Below are 27,055 nucleotides of genomic sequence, written 5' to 3' on the forward strand. Positions count from 1 at the left end.
ATGATTCCTATCATTCCTTGTATAAAGACAGAGTTCCTTTGGTGGGAAGAGGCCTGCTACCACAACAAGGGACTGCCATTCACTTTACCCTTGCTGCTCAAACCCTAACAACAGACGCATCAGACTATGCATGGTGGGCTCACTTGGCAGGGCAGTGCATTCAGGGCAAATGGAAACCGAGTCAAATGCACCTGCATATCAATCAAAAAGAAATGTTAGCTGTGCAGAATTCTCTGACAGCCTTCAAGGACCACATTCTTCCAGGACAATTATTGGTAAAGACAGACAAACACCAATGTTATGTGGTACATAAACAAGTAGAGGGGAACCCACTCGTACCCTGTCTGCAGACTAGCCATGGCTCTGTGGAACACAGCCTTAAGCTACCAAGTGCACCTACAAGCTCAATACCTGCCAGGCAAGCTAAATTCACAGGCAGACGACCTAAGCAGAAATCTCATGGACCCACACGAGTGGAAACTGGAACCAAAGATATTCAGTATTTTGAGAAACAAATGGGGGAGCCCAGAGATAGACCTATTTGCCTCCCCTCAGAACTACCAGTTGGACAAATTTTGCACAAGGACTCTCCACAGACAAGCTTGGAAAGTGGATGCCTTGTCCTTCACCTGGGAAAGCCTCTCAGTTTATGACTTTCCCCCTCTGCCTCTCCTCTCAAAAGTTCTGCTAAAGATCAAACAGGACAAACCAAGGACAATTCTCATTGCACCAGACTGGCCACGCCAACACTGGTACCCCCCCTCTTGTGTAGTATGTCACTGCTGGAATCATGGCACCTGCCTCAGACCCCTTCCCTGCAGGAGCGCCAGATTCTGCACCCCCAGCTTCAAACCCTGAACCTTGCAGCCTGGCTAATTACCTGAGCTCTCCAATACCATCCCTCAGTAAGCAAGTGCTGGATGTCATTCTGGAGGCAAGGAGGCCTAGTACTGGAAAATCCTATGCTGAAAAGTGGAAAAGACACTGTTCCTGGAGCCATATTCAGGGGATGAGCACAGCAGTGCCCAGCTTACTGCATATTCTTCAATACTTAACAGGGATGCTCCACAAGGGCCTTTCCTTCTCATCTATTAAAATTCATGCCTCAGCCATTTCAGCACATTACAATACTGAGCCACCCCTCATGTTCATCATGTTTCACTGTTGCAGTCATTACACTTGGGTTATCCTGCTGGCAGGCTACCCGCAGTCGGTTATCCTGCTGGCAGGCTACCCACAGTCAGCCTGAATTCCAAAGTCCTGGTCCGGCGTCGGTTGCGCCAGGGGTATAAAAGATGCAGCCGACACCATTTTCTTCAGTCTTTCTTGCTGCGCACTGTCCGAAGCAAAAGCAGTTCACAAGTGCCGGTCGGCCGACTCCTGAGATTTTCGAAATTGAATTTCCAGATCCGAAGTCTTCAATAAAGCTAAGTACCCCGTTGAGGAAACTTTTTTCTTGTTCCAGACCGATGTTAGAAAAAGTTAACAATTGTATTTCTTGTTGGAAGCAAATACCTCATAAGGATTTTCATTCTTACTGTATTCCTTGCCTAGGCCCTGACCACGACATTGCTAGTTGTCGGTTTTGTGCTAGATTTAACCAACGCACAATAAAGCGTCGGTACAATTTTGCTTTTCATTACTTTGGCCGAAGGTTTAACTATATAATGCTGTCGGAACACCCGACGACCGGAATTCATAAAAAGCGCAAGGATAAAGAAAAGGACAGGCATCCGAGGTCCAAAACTGATGACGAAGCCTCTTCTAGGCCAGTCACCGGTTCGCTGGTGCTCAGTGAGGCGCTTTCGTAGCCCCTGACTCCCGCTACCTCAGAGCCACAGGCCGCCTCAGACTCCCACGTGGAGACAACTAGGTCTCTGGATACTCAAGGTATTGACCCTTCGGAAATTAATCCCTCAGATGGATCTGGAGCTGCTGAGCAGGCATAGGCTTCTGAGGGTGTTTTCAGACCTACACAACTTTTATATAAAGCCTACTTCAGCATCCAAGACAAAGTCTAAAACAGTTTTAAAGACAAGGAAACAAGTACAGCATTCTCAGGACAGACTATTATGCCTAAGAAACAGATGCTCCAAATGGCCAAAGACCTAATTACTTTGATCAGGGGTTCCCAACCCCCTCCTGATAAGAGGCCTAGGCAAGATACTGAATATGATTCCTCGGATCAGGTTTTCATTTCCTCTGAGTCCTCTTCAGAACAGGGATATCCTATTCCTATCTATGAGGATTCTGATGCTGAAGATTCTATTCCTTCAGCTTCTCTTCCTGAGGATTACTCATTTGGGGAAACCCTGCATACCATGAGGGAGCATTTCCACTGGGAGAGCCAAGATTATTCAGATTCTAAGAAAAGGCTTAGAGACTTTCTTTAACTTCCACAGCACAGACCTCTTGCAATTCCTCCTGTTCTAGACATAGTAGATGATGTATTTTCAGAGTCCGGCCTGTCTCCAGACTCTTTGCCTCCTGCACCTGTTAAGCCAGACAGATACTACAGGGTTCCAGATTTCCATAAATTTCTATGTAAAAACCGTGCTGCTGACCCATAAACTATCTCACAGGGTCCCAAAGGGGTCAAGGCTGCTACTGCTAAAAACCCTGTCCCCTCAGATAGAGATTCTAGGGCTCTGGACAGATGGGGGAAAAAAGTCTACACTTCTGCTACCTTGGCTGTAAGGGCTTTAAATTGTCAGTTTCATATGCTCAAATATCAGCAATACTTAATGTCTTTTTTAAAACATAAAATGTTGACAAATTCTGAATGTTCTGAGAACAAAGATTTGCAGGATTTATTGCATGCAGTTGAACAAGTGGGAAAACATACTTTGCAATGCGGTTATGATTCACTGGAGGCCTCGTGCAGGGCCGCTGTTACAAGTTCTGTTATTAGAAGGCATGCTTGGTTAAAGGAACAGAATCTGCCTGATCATGTTAAAGCAAAATTATTGGATGCTCCATTACAGCATGATACTTTGGTGTTAAGGCAGAAGAGGTGTTGAAGAAAATGGAGGATAAAGCTAAATCTATGCAGACAGTAAAGGATTTCTTGCAGGTACAGCCACCCAGATTTAGTATTTATTATTTATTTATTTTACATTTGTTGACCGGGCTAGTCTAGCTGGATACATATCCTTTTTCAGTAGAGGCCCGAGGAGAAAAGCTCCAATAATGAGAAAAATAACACACTACAATTAGATAGAGGTACAACATTATAAAGATAACAAATCAGTATGACATCAGTATATACATGCTAGGAGAAAAAAATGCTTAAGCTAAGGAGGTGACAGGACAAGCTATGTTGGTATCATGACAAGGGTACAAGTGGGGGAAGTAAAATGCTAGAGAAAAGCTAGTGAGTGAGAAGAGTGAAGGGAACTTTGAAACCTATAGGAATTAGTCTGGGTTTAGACATGGGCACAACCAGTGGGACTTTAAATATTCTCTGAGATTATTTTTGAATAGGTTAAGTAGGAACTGGCCTTCTAAGAATTGGTCCTTTCCAGTATCAGACAGGCCACAAAGAGGCAGATTCAGACACTCTAGAGGCAGGCAACAGCCCCAGGGCTCATACAGGCCCAAACAATGGGGTGCTTCTACCTCCAAAAGCGGAGAAGACAAATCACAGCCTTATAGGAAACAGTCCCAATGACTTCCCTCTGCCACTGCCAAGCACTTATCTTTTGGCAGCTCCCTTAGGGGGAAAGCTAGCACTTTTTTCACAAAATTGGCACATGATCACCCAGGACAAATAGGTCTTAAATATAGTCTCTCAGGGCTACAGGTTCCACTTTCACACCCTTCCAAAGGTATGCCAGACCTGCCACACAATCAATGGGCAGAGGCACAAAAACAAGTTTCATCTCTCATGGACATGAGGGCTATTCAGCCAGTGCCACAACAAGAGCAGGGAGAAGGATTTTACTCAAGACTTTTCTTAGTACCAAGAAAGGACAAATCCTGGAGACCAATTCTAGACCTGTCTATACTAAATACTTTTCTTGACGTTCCAAAATTCATAATGTAGACTCTGCAGCAGCTTCTGCCCATGCTGGTCAAGAAGGCTTGGCTTGTTACTTTGGACCTCAAAGGGGCATACTTGCATTTCCCAATCAGACAATCTTGCAGAAGATACCTCAGATTCATAGCTGGCTCAATGCACTACCAATTCTCTGCACTGCCCTTTGGCTTGTCTACTGCGCCCAGGATCTTCACAAAATGCCTGGCACCAGTAATTGCATTTTGCAGACAGAGGAATTCAAATCTATCCCGACTTGGACGACTGCCTTATTCAAGCAGAGACCAAAGTCATTCTACTAAAGCATCTGGCGTTTGTAAAAGGATTACTAATTTGCCTAGGGTACACAGTAAACGAAAAGAAATCAAAACTAGTACCCTCTCAAGAGATAATATTCCTGGGTGCAAGCTTAAATACAACTGCCCAGATGGCTTATCTCACACCAGACAAACAAAGGCAACTGACTTCTTACTTTGAAAACATGGCAACAAAGACCCAGTTATCTGCAAGAAAAATTCTGCAGGCCCTGGACTACATGGCATCCTGCATTCTACTAATTCCATATGTAAGACTGTATACATTAATTACTCTCATTCCCTGCCTCCAACAGGAGTTTTGATGGTGGGCACAGGCCTGTCACCACAACAAGGGACAGCCATTCGCTTTACCCACAGCCAGGCAGACACTAACAACAGATGCATCAGATTATGCCTGGGGGGCACACATGGCAGAAAAATGTATCCAGGGCACATGGCCCACAAGCCAAATGCATCTTCATATCAATCAAAAAGAGATGCTAGCTGTACAGAATGCCCTGACAACCTTCAAGTACCTACTTCATCCAGGACAACTGCTGATAAAAACGGACAATACTACAGTCATGTGGTACATAAACAAGCAAGGAGGCACACATTCCTACCCCCTCTGCAGACAAGCCATGACTTTGTGGAACACAGCATTGACTTATCAAGTACACCTGCAAGCACAATTCCTACCAGGAAAGACAAATACTTTGGCAGACGAACTAAGCAGAAACCTCATGGATCCTCATGAGTGGAAACTAGATCCACAAATTTTCAGAATGATAACAGGGAAATGGGGATGCCCAGACATAGATCTATTTGCCTCCCCTCACAACTGCCAGCTACAGAGATTCTGCACTCGGACTTATCACGAACAAGCATGGAAAGTGGACGCCCTTTCATTCAGCTGGAAAGCACTTACAGTATATGCCTTCCCTCCTCTGCCTCTCCTCCCCAAGGTGCACCTAAAGGTCAGACAAGAGAAGCCAAAAATGATCCTGATTGCCCCAGACTGGCCACGCCAGCACTGGTACCCAATCCTAAAGAGCTTGTCTCAAGGCCCAGACCCTAAATCTGGCTGCATGGCAGATAATGTAACCATACAGAACACACCTCTCTCTAAAGCAGTTATGGATGTTATTTTGGAGGCCAGGAGGCCCAGCACCAGAAAATCTTATGCAGAAAAATGGAAGAGATTCTGTGCTTGGAACCAGGCACAAGTAATTGACACGCTTGTACCAAATATTCCTCAGATTTTACAATACCAAACTGAGGTGCTGGACAAAGGCCTATCATTCTCATCAATTAAGATCCATGCCTCTGCCATTTCAGCTCATTACAATACGGACCCACCTAATTTTTCTCATCCACTGCTAAGGCAGCATCTCAGAGGGGCCAAAAACATAAGACCTCCAAGGAGAGCTCCAATACCTGCATGGGACCTCAATTTTGTCTTGGAAAAACTCACACTGCCTCCTTTTGAGCCAGCCAATACAGCTGAGATAAAATACTTATCATGGAAAACAGCTCTTCTCCTAGCATTAACTTCAGCAAGAAGAGTCTCAGAGTTACAGGCACTAATGGCTGTAGAACCTTTTATTGTTTTCCATCCGGACAGGGTTTCTCTAAGGACAAACCCAACATTTATGCCTAAGGTAGTGTCCAGTGTGGCTCTTAACCAAACCATGCATTTGCCTACCTTTTATCCAAACCCGCAGAATAAGGGGAAGAGACTTCTGCATTCTTTGGATATACACAGACAGCTACGCTTTAGTGGCATATGCTGCAGGATCGCAAGGAAAAGCTATTTCAAAGCAGACTATTTCAAAATGGATAGGCCACTGTATTCGTTTCTGCTATTCACAACATGGCAAATCAGTGCCTAAGGGCATTAGGCCACATTCTACCAGAGCAGCAGCCACTTCAGCAGCCTTCCTCAGAGGAGTACCAACCAAGGACATTTTGGAGGCTGCAACCTGGACTTCAGTGCACACTTTTACAAAGCACTACCACTTACCTCTTTACTCTAAATCCAGAACAGGCTTTGCCACTGCAGTTCTGCAGGGCCTCATAGCCACTCCTAATTCTATTTAGGCTCAGCCACCCATCCTCAGCTTTGGGATTCAACCCAAGTGTAATGACTGCAACACTGAAACATGATGAACATAGTACAGTTGTGTACCTACCATAAATGTAGATGTTCGAGTGTATTCACTGTTGCAGTCCAGGTTACCCTCCCACCATCCCCCTTTCATTGATGGGACTTATCTGTACTTCTCTATTCTATACAACCTATGTGGTGTATTTGCTTGTAGATGCAGGTTATGTGCATGCTTTTTTATGATGAGAATTTTTTAGCCTACCCTTTTGGGGGCACCTGACATCTGGGGCAAGAAAAACTGAAGAAAATGACGTCAGCTGCATCTTTTATACCCCTGGTGCACTGACGTCAGGGAAGAGGCGACAGCAACCGATGCCGGACGAGGACTTTGAAATTCAGGCCGACTGCGGGTAGCCTGCCAGCAGGATAACCGACTGCATGTAGCATGCCAGCAGGATAACCTAAGTATAATGACTGCAACAGTGAATACACTCGAAGATCTACATTTATGGTAGGTACACAACTGTACTTTCTCTCACCCCCTGCTGAAGCAATCCCTCAGAGCGGCCAGAAATTTAAAACCACCCAGGAGAGCCCCTACTCCAGCCTGGGACCTTAACTTTGTATTGGAAAAGCTCACGCTACCTCTTTTTGAGCCAGCTGCATCTGCAGATTTGAAATTCCTTTCTTAGAAAACAGTCTTCCTTCTAGCAATCACTTCAGCAAGAAGAGTGTCTGAATTACAGGCCCTCGTAGCAGTGGAGCCCTTCATCATCTTCCATGCAGACGGTGTCCCTCAGGACCATTCCTTCCTTTATGCCCAAGGTGGTATCCAGTGTGGCCCTTAATCAGTCCATTCATTTGCCAACCTTCTTTTCTAATCCACAGAACAAAGGAGAACGAATACTGCACTCTTTGGACATGCACAGACAACTTAGATTGTATTTGGACAGGACTAAGCCTCTCAGGAAAACTGAACAGCTGCTAGTTGCCTTTGCTGCAGGGGCAGAGGGGAAGGCAATTTCAAAGCAAGACTTTGATAATCAGGCCGGATGAGGGCTACCTGCAGGCAGATAACCCAAATGTAATGACTGCAACAGTGAATACACTTGAGCATCTATATTTATGGTAAGTGTACACAACTGTACTTTACTCTTTCCAAATGGTTAACTGACTGCATATAATTTGCATATTTTTCAGTGAACCAACCATTAGAACATGGCATGAAAGCGCATTCTACTACGGCTGTTTCTACTTCTTCAGCTTATGTGGCTCGGTTGCCTTTGGACACTATATGTACAGCTGCCACTTGGTCTAAGCCGCATACCTTTTATCACGCATTACAAAGTAGATAGGGCCTCCAGGGGTAGGGCTTCCTTTGGTTCCCCTGTCCTCAGGAATATATTCCCGTGAGCCACCCAGGATTAGGGTGCTTGGGACGCTACTCATGTAAGAATGAATGGCGAGATTGAACAACTTTACATAAAGAAGTTATGTACTTACCTTAACGTTCCACGTGAGTTGTTCATCTCGCCTTCATTCTTACATTCCCACCCACCTTCCCCGTCCAGGTTCTCAAAGAACGAGTAAGACTTGTGGTCTGGTCGCTCTTGTTATGCGATTTATTACCCCAGCTGGAGTACCTGTTATTTGTTATATATGTTACATGCTGGGATCAGCAAACTAGATCTGAGGTGAGACATAGAGCATCATGGGATAGGGACTTGGCCTCGAGCTACTCTAAGATCTTGAGCTTGTGGAAGCAGCCGACTTGGAGCCAATGGATCGGCTCCGAACCCATGTGTAAGAATGAAGGCAAGATGAACAACTCACATGGAATGTTGTGGTAATTACATAACTTTTTACTGAATATACGCTGTGAATAATTTACTTACAAATGTTGTAGAATCAATATTATTCCAGTCTGTTTCTGGTAAATTTAAGTCCCCAGCTAATATTATTCTTCCCTCCTGTGTTTCATGCAAGAACTGTATGAATTCCTCTAGGTCATCTGCACTTGACTTTGGTGGTCTGTACACTTCAACAATTGTTATATATTCCGGGGTTGCCTTTATTGTCACAGTTGCACAGTCTATAGTGTTGGTGTTATCACTGAACATGTAATAATCACAGGTCTCATAGCTATCTTTAATCCATATCATAACACTTCCACCTGATTTTTATTAGAATGTCTGTTACAGTAAAAACATTTATACCCTGACAGAACAGGTTTCCAGTCATTGTTCTTTAACCATGTTTCACAAACAGTAACAACATCAATCTTGTGGGAATGTAGCAAATTTTCAAATAAAAAAAAATGATTATAAATGCCCCTAGCATTAACAACCATCAGAGAGGCATCAAATCTTGCTATCTGTGGGCTGTTAAATTTTCGATATGGCAAAAATCCTGCCTGGTGTCTGTCAAATATTGCAAAATATCTGCTGCAAAAATTCTCTTCCCTGATCTAGGCAAATGCACAGCATCCTGAATGAAAACATGTGCCCAAAACAAGGCTTGGATGCTCAACACATTTCCGTTTTTTAAAACAGGACATTTTTTCCATGAGGTATTTACCCAAAAAATAATTTCATTCACTATGACCTGACTGTCCTTTCTATAGGTTAGGTGATTTGTGAAAAATACATCCTAACACGAGTGCAAGCAGTACTATCTAAGAGGGCTGTCAGTTCCCGGCTAACAGTCAGATAATCCTTGCAGGTGACATAATTTGTACCAACATGAATAAAAACAGAGCCATACTTCCTTACATTAAGGTGTTCCAAGGTTTGTTTCACATCTTCTATTTTCACTCCTAGCAAGCATAACAGGGGTCTATATTAGATGAACAAAAGTTCATCTTAGCGAATGCTCACATGAGCGAATATCCAGGTACTTGAAACTGCAATTCCCCCACACCACCCCCAAATATATATTCCAACTCCGAGATGGCACTATAGTGAGGAAAGGGCAAATATTCACCTCTTCACTGTAACGCGATCTCACAGTTGCAGTTTTGAGTTCTACAATATTCGCTCGTGAGCATTCGCTAAGATGAACTTTCATTCATCTAATATAGACCCTCATAACAGTATTCAGTGTCCATTGTCATCTTTGCAAATATATGCATCAGTTCCTCTAATAACTGAATCTTCAATTACAAGAATATCTTTGCTGGCCAGCTCTGAAGAATCTTCAGCTTCTAATACAGTAATATCTGCTCTATCAATTGTTACGAAGGATAGATTTTCATCACTATTAGTCTTATTAATCCTACAGTTTTCATTATGCATTAAATTCTCATCCAGCTGGTGTTGTAAATCCACAGTTTGAGTCATGTAGTCAACAACTGTCATTCTCTTTTTCTTACAGTAATGTTTTTCAATTCTTCTACATTCAGTTTTGATTTCTTCCTTTTCACCTGTCCCTTGCCTCTTTTTTTCTACCTTCTCCGTTGGAAAAATGATGCCTTTTTCGCTAGACTGAAGGTTTTCGGATAGAAAAATATAATTTCGTGTAACCTGTGTGTTACATAACAAAGCAGTGCCATTTTACTACATATTCTCTTTCCTTTACAGTCATTATTCAATTTCTTTTTCTTCCTTGTTATTAGTTGTGAACTTCTTCCTTTCTTTCTTTTTTTGTTTCCTTTTAAACAAACTGGATCCTCAGATTGATGAATACTTGCATCCAGAACTCCAGAGATGTCAGCGGCATCATCTTGTTTTATAGGGGTTGAATGACCTTTGCAGAAAATAGATGCATCATTTCCTAAATGTGTTCTATTTGTTCTATGCCTAACAGTATTTAGTTCATCAGCCCAGTCATTAATATATGAAAACAGTTCTCCAAGCCATGCCAGTTGCACAAGTGCAGTCATCATCATTAAGTCTAGATTTACTTCTAACAATGGTAAGCAAATCATCCAGCTTTTGACATGAGAAACACAGATCACCAGTGTTATCAGCTGTTACCTTTAAATATGCAATGGATATGAAACTCTGAATGTTCACCATGTGGCTGCTTGAGAGTACAAACACCTTCTTTAGTGGCCACTGTTTACAGGCTACATGAGTTCAGTATCCACGCCACTGAATCCCTATATGTGATATGGTGATCCCACCACTGCCAGCCAATATGTGATGCCCCACCACTGGACCAGTAATCAAGGAGCTTCAGTCCTCACCACTGGCTATAGTGCGGGATGTTCACTAGGAGGATAACAGGTACACACACAGTATTTCCAGGTGCAGCTCTCTGCATCAAGTGCAATTTTCCCTAAGAGCACACAGAAACTACAGTCAGTCCAGGGCTGATTTCTCCAGGTCCCCATTAAAGCTCCCCACTGGCACAGCTGTATAGTTGAGATCTCAGCTGAGTGTCAAAGCCAAGACCTCCAGCACCTTCTCTGTCCAGTCAATCCTTCGTGTCCCTGCTCGAGTAGCTGACACACACACTCTTTGAGGTTTGATTTACACACACACACACACACACACCCCTGGAAAAGGCTGGCACAGATTTACTAGCTATGTCCCTTTCTGCTCAGACTATAAGGTAGTTTTCACTGCACAAAGTCACTCCTTATCAGCTACTTTAGGGCCCTTAACAAAGGGTGTCCAAATGGTAGTTTGACCAAGAGCAAGGGTGTTAGGAGTGGCCCACACAGCGTCACCAAATAAATATGCAAGTACTCTCAAAACTTAAATATCTCTGCAGAGAACAGCCACAATGAAAGATTTACATATATTTAATAATAAATAATAAAAAACAAGACAATACTTGATATATATTCACAGTGACATCAGAGTTCAAAACCACAGGAAATATTTAAAACAACATTGCAGGACATCTCAAATAAATAAAGAAAAATATCTAAATTAAGCTTCATTATATTCCTGACTGACTCTAAGAGAATTATACTATACTCTAGGAAACTACTAATAGAGCAAGGCAGATGTGGTGAATGGATCTTCTAGTTGTTGTCAAGTCCAAGACAGAATACAGAATGCTCTGTCTCACTAAGAGACTTCTCAAGTTAATATCTCAAATATTACTGCTGGGATAACTTCCAGAATTACATAATTTCTTGTCATCTAACTGCTAGTTCACAGGCCAAACAACCATTGATGAAGCTGGCAGCATTTAGCATCTACCTGTAAAAATATACTAGGGCTTCTCCTCAGATCTCTGGCAGATGCTGGAAGTCATAAAACAATTACATTCCTTCATGCTTTGAAGACTACTAATTACTTCACCTAAAGACAATACAGAAAGTTTCCTAGTACAGACATTGTGTCTCTTTCTGTATTGAAAACTGAAAGAAACCATCTTTTATGGCCTAGCTATAAAGTAAATTCATTTCAGTTATTCTTCTGAAGTTAACCTCCTGTATTCCAGTTTCCACTGTTAAAATGTATGCATTTAAGCAGTTATTGTAGTGCATGTACATTTCTGTTCTCTTCCAGTAGAGTACACTGTGGCTATATTTCAAACAGCACTCTCTTTAAATACCCTTTTCAACACACGCATCTGTACAAGCAGTTTGATATACACATGACATACAGTTCTAATATATTTGTAACACAAGTGTCTTGTATAAATCATTTTGATATTCACCAATGGCATTTAATTATTTGCAAAATTCCAGCTAGCTGGGCTGGCAGTATCTCCTTTCGTCAGACTAATGAAGAACAGTTGTCATATGTCGACCCATCTTTCAGCAGGGTCTTGCGTCTGTTCAGAATTTGAAGATACCTTAGCCTTGTCTATACCACCTGTAGACCTTTCCATTGGAAACACTTTACACAGAATGAGAGAGTCCTTTAACTGAGACCCTCAGGAATGTCCCAAGTGCAAGAGGAGGTTTAGGTAGTTCCTTGGTCGTCTTCATCCTAAACCTTGTATCTATTTCTCAAGCGCTGAAGATGTTGGATGATGTGTTCCATAACACATCCCTGCAGATTGACTGCAAGCCTCCTGCCCCCAAGAACCTGTTTGTATAGAGTGCTTGAATTCCACAAGCAACTGCAGAGAATGTTGTTGCAGATCCTGAAGTAGACTCTTCAGATTCCAAGAGCTGCTGTTCCAGAACCACCCCCCCCCAACTGACAGAGAGCAGAGCTCTTGACCACTTTCTGAAAAAAGATGTACACCAACTACCCTGGACATGAGAACCTTAAACTGTCTTTTTCATATGAATAAGTACCAGGTATCTTACATGGATCATATGAAACATAAAGCAGTGGGATCCAAGGATAAGACTCCAGAAAGAAAATGCAAGAATTATGACAAGCATTCCTTAAAATGTGACTTTGATGTTTGGATGCCTCTAGCAGTGCCTGTTATCAGGGAACATACTTGACTGAGGGAACAGCCCCTGCCCAAGCATGTCAGAAGTGTTTGTTATTTTTATCAAGAGGTTATGTTTTGATCACCAGTGTTTGGTTACTTTTTCGAACACTAACAAGTTGATTTTGGTATACATTGATGTATAGATGCAGATATAGATGTACACAAAATCATCTGATAATTTTGGTCAACTTAAAGATGCATTGAATACTTGCTGGGTATTTTAAGAGAGATTATGTAACAGTGGGGATTGGGAAGTTTCTCCTTTTCCCACTGTGGAGTTATATCTGAGTTAGAATATATATAGAGATGTTAGTGGGATTAGGGTGCAACCCCCCCCCCAAAACATTTCATTTTTCTGACAATTCAGTGGTATGAAGTTCTACTGATGGGTGATTGATGGAACATTATTCTGATAGTTCTGTCATTAGCCTATCTTGCAGTTACGTAAATGCATATTTAGTTGCTCCTCATGTAACTGTGTGTGATTTTTATATACATATATGTTTAATTTGTATTTATATCCGATATGGATTACATTCTTTTAGTCAAATGTTTTTTGTCAACTGGGAAAAATGGTATGTGTGATTGGAGATCAGCTAATCACACATTCTGGCTTTTTAAATGTGTATGTTTGAGATTATGGTATAGTGGGGATATGAGGATCGGGGAATTTGCCTTTTCCCACTGTAGTGCAATCACTGAGTTGGTATATATAATTAGTGGGGGGGGGGTCCTTTCCCCCATCCAAAAAATGTTTTACTTTATTTTTTTTTTTGTATTTTTCGATAGGCTGGTGATCAACCAGTTGTGTTTAATCAGTTGCCTTTTGATAGTGTTTTTTACCACTGTAACTGCTCTCTTATCCCCATTCATCTTGTATATTTTCCCTGCTGGAGCCCAAAAAGTCCCTCCAAAATGGAATCTATAAGCTCACAGTTGTATGCATCTCCACCATGAGTTAGTTGCCCAAGCATATAATTTTCCAAAATATCAGGGGCTAGGTGAAGCCTGTGAAAAGATTTCCAAGCATAAAGCTTCCATTTAGGAGCGGAGGTTATTGTCCTTGGAATTTTAAGAATGTATTTAAGTTAATTATCTGTGAGGATTATAGTATAGAGCAAGTATAACTTTATAATACAGACACTGCCTTTAGACAAGTTGTCAATCTGGAATGCCATGCCTAGTAAAAGTCTTAGAACTGGTTGGTTAAGGAGTCCTTTTAATTGAACCTGTTTATTGAAGGAATTTGGTAAGGATGTGAGCTAGTGAAAGTGTAGGATTTGGTTTGAGGGAAGAAAATACTTTTGTATTATTATATCGTATGACTGCCTAGCCATACCTGTATGTAATTGATAAATATATATCAGGCCTTTATCCCACCATAAATGTACAGGAAATGTGTACAAGATCAAATGGTGTGTGCTGTCTTTTCTTCTAAATATTTTTGCTAATGCCACGTGAATGGTATTCAGATACGGAGAAGAACTAATATGATTTAATATAGCAATAACCCATGGCTGGGTGTGGGTAATGCTGGATTTATGCACAGTTGGCATGGTTTAGTCATGAGGACGAAGTCCCAAGTGACCAAACAAAGCCCACCATAGGTACAGTCAGCATTGCCCACACCAGTCTCTGGGTTATTGCTGTTATACAGTGACATTATTTAAGACAAATGTTACTTACTTTTCTTAATGTCTTTGTATAATGGTGTTGTTCTGCTCTTCCCCATTTTTCCCAAGTATCTTGGGGCTTTCTTGATGTACTGAGCATGCATACGGTAGTTTTTTCCCATGCTTAAGCAGTACATCAATGCTGTGTAAAGGACGAATCTGTGAAAGTAAGAGCCATCTCCGTTGCTCCCTTTTTTATTAAATAAATGTTGCCACATACAAAAGACTTAAGGATCACTGCTGAAAAGAAATAACACGTCGGAAACCCAGAAATGAAGATTCCATATTTTTAGTGTTTGTATCAAGTACTCCATACTTCCTTGTTTTTTTTTATTTTTTCGTCTCAACCTGACTGTCCAAATCACAAAGTAAACAGTGACTGCTGCACTGACGACCACCAGCACACACAGAGTCATCTGGGTCATGTTTTTCATGCATGTTGAGGGTTTCTGTTGCTTGCTCTCTCCACTGCCATTTGTGGAGGCAATAGCTCCTCCAATGTCATTGCTTCCTGTATTACTGTCCACATTGACGGCAGTAGCAGTAGTGCTATCCCTATCATAACCCCCAGTAGTTTTCTTAACAAGGGACATTGTTGTTTTTACAGTGACTGGTTGATGATTTCTCTTGAGTTTGCTTTTTCTGGGTCCCACCATTGGCCAGGCTGGCACACAAAGGTTAGCAAATAGAAATAGTGCAATCAATGCAACATTAAATAGCAGGGAACCACAGTCATTGTGCATGTGTACCTGAGAAACTAGCATCCTCACTGTCTAACAAAACACACTTTAGGCTGAAAAGGATCTGACTGCCATTATTTCAGTGTGGTAGTTGCCAATATGGTGGTAATTCCCTCATGTTTCCCTTCATGTTCCCTTAAACTGTTTCTCCTCCTGTTGCTACCTTGTTTAGTGATGTGAAAGTAAAAAAAAAAAACAAGGAAGTGTGGAGTACTTGATACAAACATTGTAAATATGGAATCTTTATTTTTGGCTGCCCAACGTTTTCTTTCTTTTCAAAAGCAATCTTTATGTCTTTTGTATGTGGTTACATTATTTAATGTGGACTTCAAATTAACCAAATGTTAAGATTCGGAGACTTTAAAGGTACAAGAGTGACAGAATGGAGAAAATGCAAGGAAAATTAGGTACATTTCTTTAGGTTTGAATAACGTACTTGATTTTCCTAGTATTTTTCTCTGTAGTGTCTCTCTCGTACTACTAGATTGTCCAGATTGCTAATTTCATTTTATTTTTTTTTTATTTTATTTATTTTTTTTAATTGTGAAGAAAACTTAAAAAGTTATAGCATATAGTAATGGAAGAAAGTCCAGGCAACAGGACTTCTTTCCATTGCTATATGCTCGATTTACAATGGGCATGCTGGTGGGCTGACCAGTCAGTGTGCTCATTTTCAAAAGTTAATGGCCAGTCATTGTATAATCTCTGATAATATCCCCCTGCTGTTTTCTTTTTTTTTCATACCTTGCTGTTAGGCTCCACCAGCCTCTAATTTGTTGCTTTACTACAGAGTTGCATGATACCACAGTGTAACACATTGCCTGGTAGGCCCGCTTCTTCCAAGGAAGAGTCTGTTGGCTTTTGGGATGTTGGTCACCTGCACTTTTATACTGGATCAGGAGACAGGTAGGGCCTGTCATACTGTGGCTTTATTTTACTTAGTCCTAATTCTGTAATAGTATATTTGGACCTTAGGATGTAAGTTTGTGACTTCATCGGCATAACTGTTTTAACTGCTCTGAAACTCTGCTTGCTGTCCAGAAGGTCTTTGCCCCCCCTCCCCCAAGATAGACAAGCTGGCCTCTGGTAGTTCAGATTTGTTCCTGTAAATGGCCCTCCATAGTCTGGGATTCTAGCCATACCAGATCGCCAAAGCTAGATAATAGAAAGCTGTACCTCACTGATATCAAACCTTCCTAATCATAAATGTTTGTTTCTGTCATGCATTCTCAGATATTTCATCTTCTGAGGGCGAAAGAAGGAATGTAGTACAGATGTGGCATATTTGTCTAACTTATTGAGGTATATGGTTCCTGATGAATGCTTTCTTTTAATTTTTTTTCATTTTTGTTATTGATTTAACAGCATTGATGGACCCATCCCAGACTTACTGACTCTGAAGAAATTATCATATCAGAGTGGAGATGTTCCAGTTTTGTTTGCACTGGTGGACAATGGTGAAATTTCTTTTTATACTTTCAAAGAATTTAAACTTCCTACTGATGTATACCACTGAAGTTGTGATGGACAGATGAGCTGTGGGATCAGCTCACTAAACCGTACCAGCCGTATCACTGAACGAAACAGCTAACAGTAATACCTTGTATTTCCAGTACTGAATTTGACTTTGGCCTCTCATTAGATGAATTAGCCTTCTATTGTTCTCCCATGGGTTTGTGCTACAAACATGCCTTAAAACTAATTAATAACAGTATTTGTTTAGTTGTTTGGTCAGTCTTTTTTTTTTTTTGTTTGCTTTGGAGTGAGTGAGAGTGGTTTTGTCTTGCACTATGTTGCTTTGGCACTGTTACACTATGCTTCTGCTGCCACTCTTCTCAGCTGCTGCATTGTTTTGTTAATTTCACTGAACATGGTGTCTACCAGCACCCCATGTTCCTCTACTGATGTTGGTGTAGTAGAGTCCATTGATCTTGAGTCCTTCCATATGTGTCATGTTTCTCTGGTTTGGATCAGTATGATGGTAAAAGTTTGATTGTCTGGTGTTTAGTGTACATTTTCTTTGCCTAGGAATTTGATTCCTATATCCATCTTCCTTGAATAAGAAGGACTTGCAGTCATATCATGGAACTAAGTGTACTTCTGCAAACATATTTTGATGTTGCAGAAGAAGTCTGGATCCTTATACCAAGTATTAGCAAAACAGGTGGTCTTTCTAACTTGTACCCCTCTGTCATGCATTGTCCCACATGCAACAAGGGTGTTTCTTATGAGCACATGCCAAGGACAGCATCCCCACAAAAAAAGAAAAAAATTGTAAAAAAAAAATGTGGTGACACAAACTTAGCTGCTAGTGTTCATTCTGTCTGTGAGAAAGTTTCCTTATTCCTTTTTTTGTTTGTTTTTTACAAGTAAGAAGAAAAGTGCATACATCAAAGACAGCTTGTATGCATCAACTGCTATTTGCCACATGTGAAGTATGACAAGTGCAGCTTTGAGGAAACCATCGGTTCTCTGAACCAAATCATATGGAGTGTTTTAGTTGTGCATTTGTTTAAGGAAATTATTTACCGTAATAAGTGGAACTTAAAAAGAATGAAGGTTAAGGAAAAGATGAAGGTGAATTCTGACTGAGCTTGTAATAAAATAATTGTATTTAGTTTTAATTCTGTTCTCAACCTATTGCAATCAACTTAACTTTTTTATGTTCTCATACTGGGGAAAATTGTATTTCACCCTAAGAATTATTTTAACCTTTATTTTTCAGCTCTCTGATTTGGAATGCTGATGACAGTGTTTCTTGTAATTTATGGTGGAAGGTGGTATCAGCTCCATGAGTTAGAAGAGCTACCTCAGCCACACACAACAGAAGGGAAAGCTAATTAAATCATGCAAAGCCAGGCTGTTATAAAATGGAGAGAGAGAAAAAAGAAAGGATTGTAAAAGTTAATGAGGAAGTGGATAAAAGATCCTAAAAAGCTTAAGCCCTTCTCCAGTCCATTGGAGGAAACATCTTTACATCACTCACTATGTGGGTACTAAGCCGTTCATGAAGGTGCATAAGCGGAAGTTGTCTGTGTTGATTCAGCATTTTGTTAAATTTAAGAATGTTGCCAGTCTTTCAACACAGAAAGCTTTATATTATGTTTAATATAACACTTGCTGTAATGCACAAAACTAATTGTCTTTTTGCATGTATAAATGCTTTCCATAAAAGTGACTGTTCTTTTCTGTGATTTCAGGTCTTGATGCTTTGGTTTTCTCAGATTAATGTCTACTTAAGCAGCTTGCATTGATATGAATGTACTATTTTTAATTTTACATCTGTTTGTTTATTGCATCTTTATACTTCATACACTAAGGGACCCAATAGTTTCAAACATAGAATGGCCCCTCCCAGTTGCTGTTTCAAGGTCCTATCAAAGTGAAGCATTTAATTATTATCTTTTGTCCCTTTTTAACTGAACGGCCTTTTCTTCATTTGCTGAAGGTGCATACAAGTCTGTATGTTGCAAACATGCTAACTTCAGTTATTGAGTCTTATAATTGTTTTAGCCATGCTTGGCATTGGGCTGCTGTGATTTCTGGTCCACCGTGTAACTGGGAGGAGTAAATGGCAAATGCAGTGGCAAGGTTCTTCCTGTCAAATAAAATCCCTGTCTTAGTTTTAGTTGTGGCCCGTATGTCCATGAGAATAGGGTGATGTGCTATCTAATTTGAACTTTTTTCTATGCATGGCTTTTTAGTGTCTCTCTGATTGTTCTGCTCATTTGTTCTGCTATGCCAGTGGATTGACAAGGTAAGGCACATGAAATCTCTGCTTTATGCTAAGCAGATTACATATTTCTTGAATCACATGACTGGTGAACAGTGGCCCTTTGTCAAATTAATTTATATGAGATCATCCACAATGGAAAAAGACATGTCCATAATGCTGATGCAGTTGTCTTTGCAGTGCAGGTTTAGGTAGAAATTGCTTCTATCCTTTTAGTAAAGGTGTGTACTATTACTAGTAAATAATTGTATCCCCTTTTTTTGAACATTATTCCAGGGTACTTCTGAAACTAGAACTGTACGTAACTGTGGTTTCTTGATAACTGGGTTTATTTGCAAGCATACAATGTTTTTTTTCATCAGTATGTTTGCAAAGAGACTTTAACTGAGGATTCTAAAATGTATGAATTACTGAAGGCCATAGGTTTTTATATGCTGTGATTTCATGATTAAACTTCAGTAACTGTTTGGCCAGTGCTGTTGGGGTACATATGGCAATTTTTTGTCTGATCTGAGTCATAAGTGTGTACATTTCAATTTCTGAACCTAAAGGATGTAATGCACATTTAGCTGAATCTTCAGCTACTCATTGTCTTTACTGGATTTGCATTAAGTCTTGTACCTCACCAGATTCACTGTCCAGTTCCTCAGTGATAATGAATACAAATGCAGGTTTTCTGTAGAAAGAAACTACCTCTTTTGCTTGTTTAGCCGCTGTCTGCATTGCATTTTGAAGTGTTCATTATTTCCTACTACCTGGTGCACTTTTACTTTGCATCAACTCTGTGTTCCAAGATTGTTGTAACCCATGGAGCAGAGTTGTTTTAGTACTTCTGTATGTTGCAAGAGTTTGTTATTACTAACCATAAATCCACTTCTTTCCCAAACTGAAAGGTATATTGTCAATGCTGTTACCACATAAAAGCGGTCACTGATTATGTTAGCCCTTTATGGTGAAATTTTCGGTGCATATCTAACTGCCTCAAGCTCTGCTCTCTGGGCTGATAAAGCTATAGCAACTTAATTATGTCTACTTCTGGTTTGTCTGGACTATGAAAATATACAGCAAAACCTATGTGATATTTACTGTCTTCTTAGTTTCTAACTCCTTTAACATACATATAAAGAGGGTATGTGCTAAAGTCCAAAATGAAAGGTGACTTGGGAGCTTTGCCCATTTCCTCTGTACAGTGATGTGGTATTCCACCATACAGTGCATGTTGTAACAAGTAATAGTTATTGCCCACATCTACTGTTACATGTCTTTGCTCAAAAGACAAAAGCCATTTTTTCAAATCTGCTTTGACTAATTGCCTTGTGAGTGATGGAATATAACTGGATTTTGATTGCATGATGAGGTATCTGTACAATGATAGGTGCAATTGTGTATATATTCTGATTGTTTGGGATCCCAGTGGTGTGCTGATATTGGCCCTATGCAAGGATGGAAACCTCTTTCCACTGGTGTAAGCATACAACTGAAAAATGTCACAGGTCTTAGTATAGTTTGCATACCCTTGACTGTCATGTGACCACTGTTGCAGTAACAATACAGAAATACTGTCTTTGTTTGTTGCTGTCTGTAAATAGAATGGATGTGACATATCTAGAATTATCAGTTCTGTAATGGTAGCTAATGCTTCATCAAATTTACTGCTCTGCCTGTATCATATGTCCATTGAACTGAATCAGAACCTGATGATATGTTTTGAGTAATTTATACAGATGACCTGAAATGCAAGCATAATCTTCTGTAAATTCCATTATAGCTCATCACTCCTAGAATTTTTTTCTAAGTCATTTACGGTTTGGTAATGGCATCTGTAAAATGGATAGCACTCTTTCTTTACAAGGTATTCTAACATTTGATTGGATAGTAATGCCTAAGAACTTACATGATTTCTACATAAGTTGCAGTTTTCCAGCTATACCTTGAAACCAGCATTCTACAAAAATGCTGAAATTTCCTGCAATAACTGCAGATGTTCTTCCTGGGTTTCTGTTTGAATTAAAATATCTTTGTACTGCAGAACTGTATCTGCCATTGTTACTGGACATGAGGCCTTAGCTAGAGCTTGATGGAAAAAATAAAGCTGTTATGAAACCCCTGAGGTAGCCTTGTCATTAAGTATTGTTTCTCAAAAGTTAAAGTAAATATTTTTGTGAGTCTTCAATCATTGGAATTGGGAAAAAAAAAACATTAGCTAAGTAAGAATGTAACTGTAAAGAATTGACTTTTAGGATATAACTTGGTTGTCATTTCTGGAGTACTAGATCCATTATGAACTACAGGAATGGTGTAACTATTCACCAACTTTAGACTAGCACAAGACAATATGTGTTATCCTTTTTTTTCACAGGTTGTGTAGGTGAATTGGAAGAGCTTACTCCTTTCCTGATAATGCCATTTTGATCCCACTGTTGAATACTTTTAGCAATGTCTTGCACTGCTTCCTTGGGAAGAGCATACTGCTTTTGGAAAGTTATTTTGTCTTGCCTGTCAGCATCATATTTTGCACTGAACCAAAAAAAAGTCTGTTTTGTCCTCAGCCCACAAATGTGGATACTGAAGCAGTAGTTTCTGTTTTAAGTCTTTGATTTCTTGTATCAGTTTCTGAGCTGCGCTAACTTGTTTCAGAATACTTGTCTCAGTCTGTATTACACTGCAGTTGTTGGTGTGCCAGTATGCCAGAGAATGTGATTATTAAAATCCACTACTACTCTTAAATGGAACCAAACATCCATTCCTATAATAATAGTATCCATTGAGGAGGCCATGACATACTGTCCAGGTTGCATTTTTTATTTAGAAAACAGTTTTATGGGTATACTAGCTACTGTAGTAACACAAGAACCCTCAAGTCAAGATAGTTTATTGGTTTTGTCTGCCTTGAGTGGTAAAGATCTGTTAGTAACTGAAGCAACTTCTCCTGTGTGTATTAGTACCTTGTCCCACTGTTGCCCCTCTGCCACCCATAGTGTAATGTACTGTCTGCCAGCACTTACCAAGATAAAATAAGTTGGGTAGGAAAGCTTAGTAGAGGTAACACATCAGCAATTAGGGTGTGTGTTGGTAGGGTCTGTTTCAGGTAATGATACCTGATGAATAGGTGTCACTGTATTGAATTTGGAAGGCTGCAGAAACTTAAAATGTAGTGCATCTCTCATTTTTGTCAAGGGACATCTGGGGTTCCTGTTTTTGTTAGGTTTTATGCTGAAGATATCACAGAAACCCTAAGACATGTAACTTTGCAACTGTAAAAAAAAAGTAGTTTAGTACACAATTGAAACAACAGAAAACTAGTTTCATCAACTTTTATATGAGTTAGGCTGTCAGCTGTGCTAGCTGAAATGAAACTTGAGTTGGTCAGCCAGAGGTGGGCTATCTGGCAAGCAAGTTCTGTAGATGGCAGGATTTTATACACTTTCTTTTCTGCAGCCTTGGTATATCCATAAATAAGTTAAGACTCTTAAGTCTGTTTTGGAGTACAACTTCTTGCAAAATAGTCTTTTTTGGAAGAAATGCTACTGCTACTTTGCAAAGCTATAAGTCCTCTGCCTGATGTTCATTGATCAAATTTGGACACAGTTCAGATGTATAATCCAGAGGTCAGACGAAGGAATGTTATCTGATATTTAGTAAATATAAAATTCCTTATGTCCGAGGTCAAGAAAGTCTTTGTCTTCTCATGAAAGAACTTAGCAGCTGCCTGCAAGCTGTTTATAACTTTTGAACATAGCACATTGAATGGCATGGATCTAGTTTACAAAATGGAACTGTTCCTGAATTGAGATGGAAGTCTGCTCAGTACAGAAATGGGGAGAAAATTAACTTAATGTGAAGTTGTCGTATCTCGCCTTCATTCTGTATTTGTGGGTTCGGAACCGATCCTTGGTTCCGACTCAGCCTTTTACAAAAGCTCAAGGTCTCCAACTAGCTCGTGGCTTACTCCATATCCCATGATGTTCTAGTGCATTCCCCAGATCTTGTTTGCCACTGAAACAGATCGGGTGCTTCATCTAGCTCTGGCTAAGTGTTTTTTCTTATAATCCTTAAATTGTTGAAATATTTACCTTCTTTTTCAAAATAGTAGTTTATTAGTTAATGCTTATTTAGAAATCATTTTTCTGCTTTTGATCCTTTTAAGTATGCTGTATCCTGGCCATTATATCTAGGCCTAAATTGTTTCACCTATCCTGACGCCTTTATAGAGTGTAGAATTTTATCTTACTAGGCTCGTTTATTGGGAAGTTAGGTTTTTTGATTGCTGTGAGTAGTTAGTTGTAGGGTATCATTTTTCTAACCCTATCTTATAGCAGTGTGACTAGTTAACTTTTTCCTGTAGTTAGTTTGAATTTTGTGTGTGTGTGTCTGTGCATAGCTTCTTGTATAGTACATAGCATAGATAGAAGTGTGTTTTATACTATCTAGATTTGGAATATTTTTCTTCTGGGCTAGCTCATTTTATTTAGAGAGCTGCTGAGCCTGCTTAAGTTAGAGGGCCATTCTTTTCCTATTGACTGTAATTGTGGTGTTGGTTTATTGGTTTTCTTGTTGGTACCATCTCTAAGCAAGCAAAAGAGGCAAAACCTTTGGGGTTTAAAAAGTGCTTGAAATGCACTCAAAAAATGTCACTCACAGATGGCCATACTGTGTATGTATACTGCCCGAGGGCAGTACAGTTGCAGGAATCTTGTTCAGGCTGTCACTCCTGTAGTTCAAGGGTTCTTCAGGAGAGAAAGAACAAGTTGATTTTAAAGGGGTTACTGAAAACTTCTTTTTCAGAGGCTTTAGAAGAACGTCAGAGTCATGCAAAAAAAGTCTTCTTCTCCCTCTCAAAAATCTGATAAGACTTCAAAAAGATCATCTTCTACATCTTTGGAGCAGTCGGAGCCATCGTAGAAATTGCTGAAGATATCTTCAACGGAACTGAAATCTGTCTGGTCCGAAAGACCCTCCACCTTGGCTCCTTCTACAGAGGAGCTATTGATGTTCCATGCTCAGAGACAGTTTCTCCGACAGTAAGGTCACCTATTTTGCAGACTGTAATATCTCCAGCTACCTCCTATCGATCCTCCAGGAGCCTTTCTGACGATGATGTGGATCGTGTGGTGCAGAGACTTTTGAGGACACTGGCGCTAGCCAAACTTTTGTCAGAACCAACCCAGAGGGCTTTGGAACCGACCAGTCCTGCCCTTTCACCATTGATCCCTCCTCCGACCTGACTTGGGATCTTGGAACCGGAATGCATGGAGCTGATAGTAGTGGAACCATTGGAGCCAAGACCTGCTCTAGGATCTATGGCCCTGACCTCTCCGACTTCCTCAGTGCCATCTGTGGAGTCTAGGAGCTGGCATTTTCCGGCCAGGTCTGGGGAGGACAGTCGGATCGAGTTTTTTTGATCCAAACTTGCCTCTCTCGGCTTCGGCCTGTGTGAGTTTGGCTCCTACATCGGCCTTGGAGCCAACCCTCTTGGTTCCAGAGAAGCCTAGTTCTTCGGAACAGGAAGCTTTCTCGGATCATGGGTGGGGGGCTTTCAAGGCGATGAGAAGAGTGCTGTCCCCACAGGCAGCCCCACTCTCAGATCCAGTCATTCCTCCCCCACAGGCACCAGTGTCCATCTCAGCACAACTAATTCCACACAGACATAGAGACCCAAGGCCTCAGGGTGCCACAGTGGGTGAACCCTTCTCTTCCGAAACCTCTCCAGAGTGCCTTTCTGAAGAGGTCCCTCACAAGAGATTATGTAAGAGGAAGCATTTGGACTCCCCAGAGGAGTTGACCACATCTGACACGGACCTTGATGACCCAGAAGGGTCCCCATGGCCACCCTCTGAGGATGTCTCCTTTGCAGACATCGTAGAAATCCTTAAGTAGAGAGGCAGCTGGAAGCCCATCACCCCTTCTGACAAGGAGTCTGCCTACTTGAAGGCTTTTGGGTCTCGCCCTTCCACCACTTGGGTGTTTCCACCTTTCAATGAACTTATGGATTTAGTTTTTCGAAAGGCATGGGAGGCTCCAGACTCAGTGAAGCCTGTCCCCCAGAGGCCAGATAAATTTATTACATCCTCCAAGGATAAAACATTCCTTACAAAAGGTGTCCTGGTAGATGCTATGGTGGTGGCGGTGGCCACCAAGAAGGAGTTGTCAGAGAAGTCCACTTCTGTCCATTCCCCAAACAAAACGTCATGTACGATGGACAGATATGGAAAGCGCATGTTTTCTTCAGCGACCTTTAAACTCAGATCTCTGAATTATCTTACACACTTCACACTTCACCAGGTCACAGAGAGATTTCCTGAAGGAGGTTGGAGATACTCTCCAGGGTTCAGTAGCTGCGGGTGTATCAGATAGTGTACTCCTAGCTCTCCACCTTAAATTCAGTAGTGAACTCATCCATGAGGCTAATTTCTTATGCAGCTGATGGAGCGAGTAGGGCAGCGGGTTCAGGAATTGCCCTTAGGAGACATTCCTGGATGCACTTGTGTAACTTTGCGGAACCCTTCAAGTCACCCTTTGTTAATGCCTCCTTCGACAGCTCGTCCTTGTTCAGGCCTAAATTCAAAGACACACTAACCAGGTGTGAACAGTAAGGAAAAACTCTCTCTGCCATCAGAGTCCATTTTTCCACACCTTCTAGGCTTTATCCTGAAGGAAAAATGTGGTTTTGAAAATCCCAGAGTTTTTTTCAAGACACACATGGTGAGCCTTCCCTTAGGGGCAGAGGGGAAGCAATAATGGCCACGCAGCAGAGGGGGTCCGCAGAACCAGGGCAACAGAGAATCCTTCTTTGGTAAGCCCATTTAGTGCTCCTGAAAGGAGGCCCGTCTGTCCCTCTCTGGTGGCAGTCAGCTAAAAATAAGACAAATGGGTACAAAGCATCATGTCCAGAGGTTACTTACCCCTTTCTATTCCCACCCCAGCATAAAAAAAATTCCGGATGTTCCACCCAGGCACAGGTAACAAGCAACCCTAGAAATACAGAAGTTGCTAGGAAAAAAAGAGTCATCCAACTGGTCCCCGCAGACCAGATAGGATCTGGGACTTACTCAAGGTTCTTTTTAGTTCTGAAGAAAACAGGACTGGAGACACATACTGGATCTCAGAAGACTGAACAAATCTGTAAAAAAGACAAAGTTCCGGATGGTAACACTGCAGTTGTTACTTCCTTTTCTGGGAAAAGACAATTGGATGTGCTCTATAGACCTCCAGGACGCATACTACCACATAAAAATCGACAGGCCATCCAGGAGTCATCTGCACGTTCAGATGGGAGCCAGTCACTACCAGTTTCAAGTTCTGCCCTTTGGTCTCACTGCAGCCCCCAGAGTGTTAACCCAAATGTATGGCAGTAGTAACGACTCAACTTAAATGTTTAGGATTCCAAGTGTTTCCATATCTAAACAACTGGCACCTAACTGCCACCACCAAGCATCTACTAACAGAAGCAAGAGACACCACTTTGAAACTTTGTTTTCATTTGGGGATTGCAATAAACTACAAAAAATCTGCCTTATTGTCATCTCAACAACTTAAATGTTTAGGATTCCAAGTGTTTCCATATCTAAACAACTGGCACCTAACTGCCACCACCAAGCATCTACTAACAGAAGCAAGAGACACCACTTTGAAACTTTGTTTTCATTTGGGGATTGCAATAAACTACAAAAAATCTGCCTTATTGTCATCTCAACATATTGTTTTTATAGGCGCAGATTTAGACACTACAAAATTGATGGAGAAGCTTCCGCCAGAGAGAGTGCAAGCCCTTCAGGTACAGGTTCTAGACCTTCTTTTCAAAAGAAAGACTCAAGGACAGTTCTACAAGTACTAGGCACCATGGCAGCAGCTATAAACGTAATTCCCTTAGCGCAGATGCACATGAGAGTTATACAGTGGCTGCTGTTCACTCAGTGGTCCATGCAGAAACTTCTAATGTTACACCAGATTATGTTAGAATCTTGCAGGAGAGACCTTCATTGGTGGCTTCACTCATATCGTGACTTTAGGTCGACCTTTTGTTCTCCCACCATTTCTAGACACTGTGACCACGGATGCTTCCCAAATAGGGTGGGGTGGCATTATCAGGGAAGAACAGTCCAAGGCACTTGGCAGGATC

The 27,055-nt window shown here is 41.0% G+C and overlaps 1 protein-coding gene across 1 annotated transcript in view; it reads left to right on the top strand.

Moving 5' to 3' along the window:
• Positions 1-21,043, top strand: part of TSEN54 (tRNA splicing endonuclease subunit 54) — a 667,232-nt gene extending 646,189 nt beyond the window's left edge. Inside the window, exon 14 of the mRNA XM_044086814.1 lies at positions 16,569-21,043. Within this exon, the coding sequence (XP_043942749.1) occupies positions 16,569-16,719 (151 nt within the window). The 3' untranslated portion in view covers positions 16,720-21,043. The remainder of the gene's footprint in view (positions 1-16,568) is intronic.
• The last annotated feature ends 6,012 nt before the right edge of the window (positions 21,044-27,055 follow it).

Source organism: Protopterus annectens, chromosome 10.part0, assembly GCF_019279795.1.
Source record: "Protopterus annectens isolate FY-2018-M chromosome 10.part0, PAN1.0, whole genome shotgun sequence".
Lineage (NCBI taxonomy): Eukaryota > Metazoa > Chordata > Ceratodontiformes > Protopteridae > Protopterus > Protopterus annectens.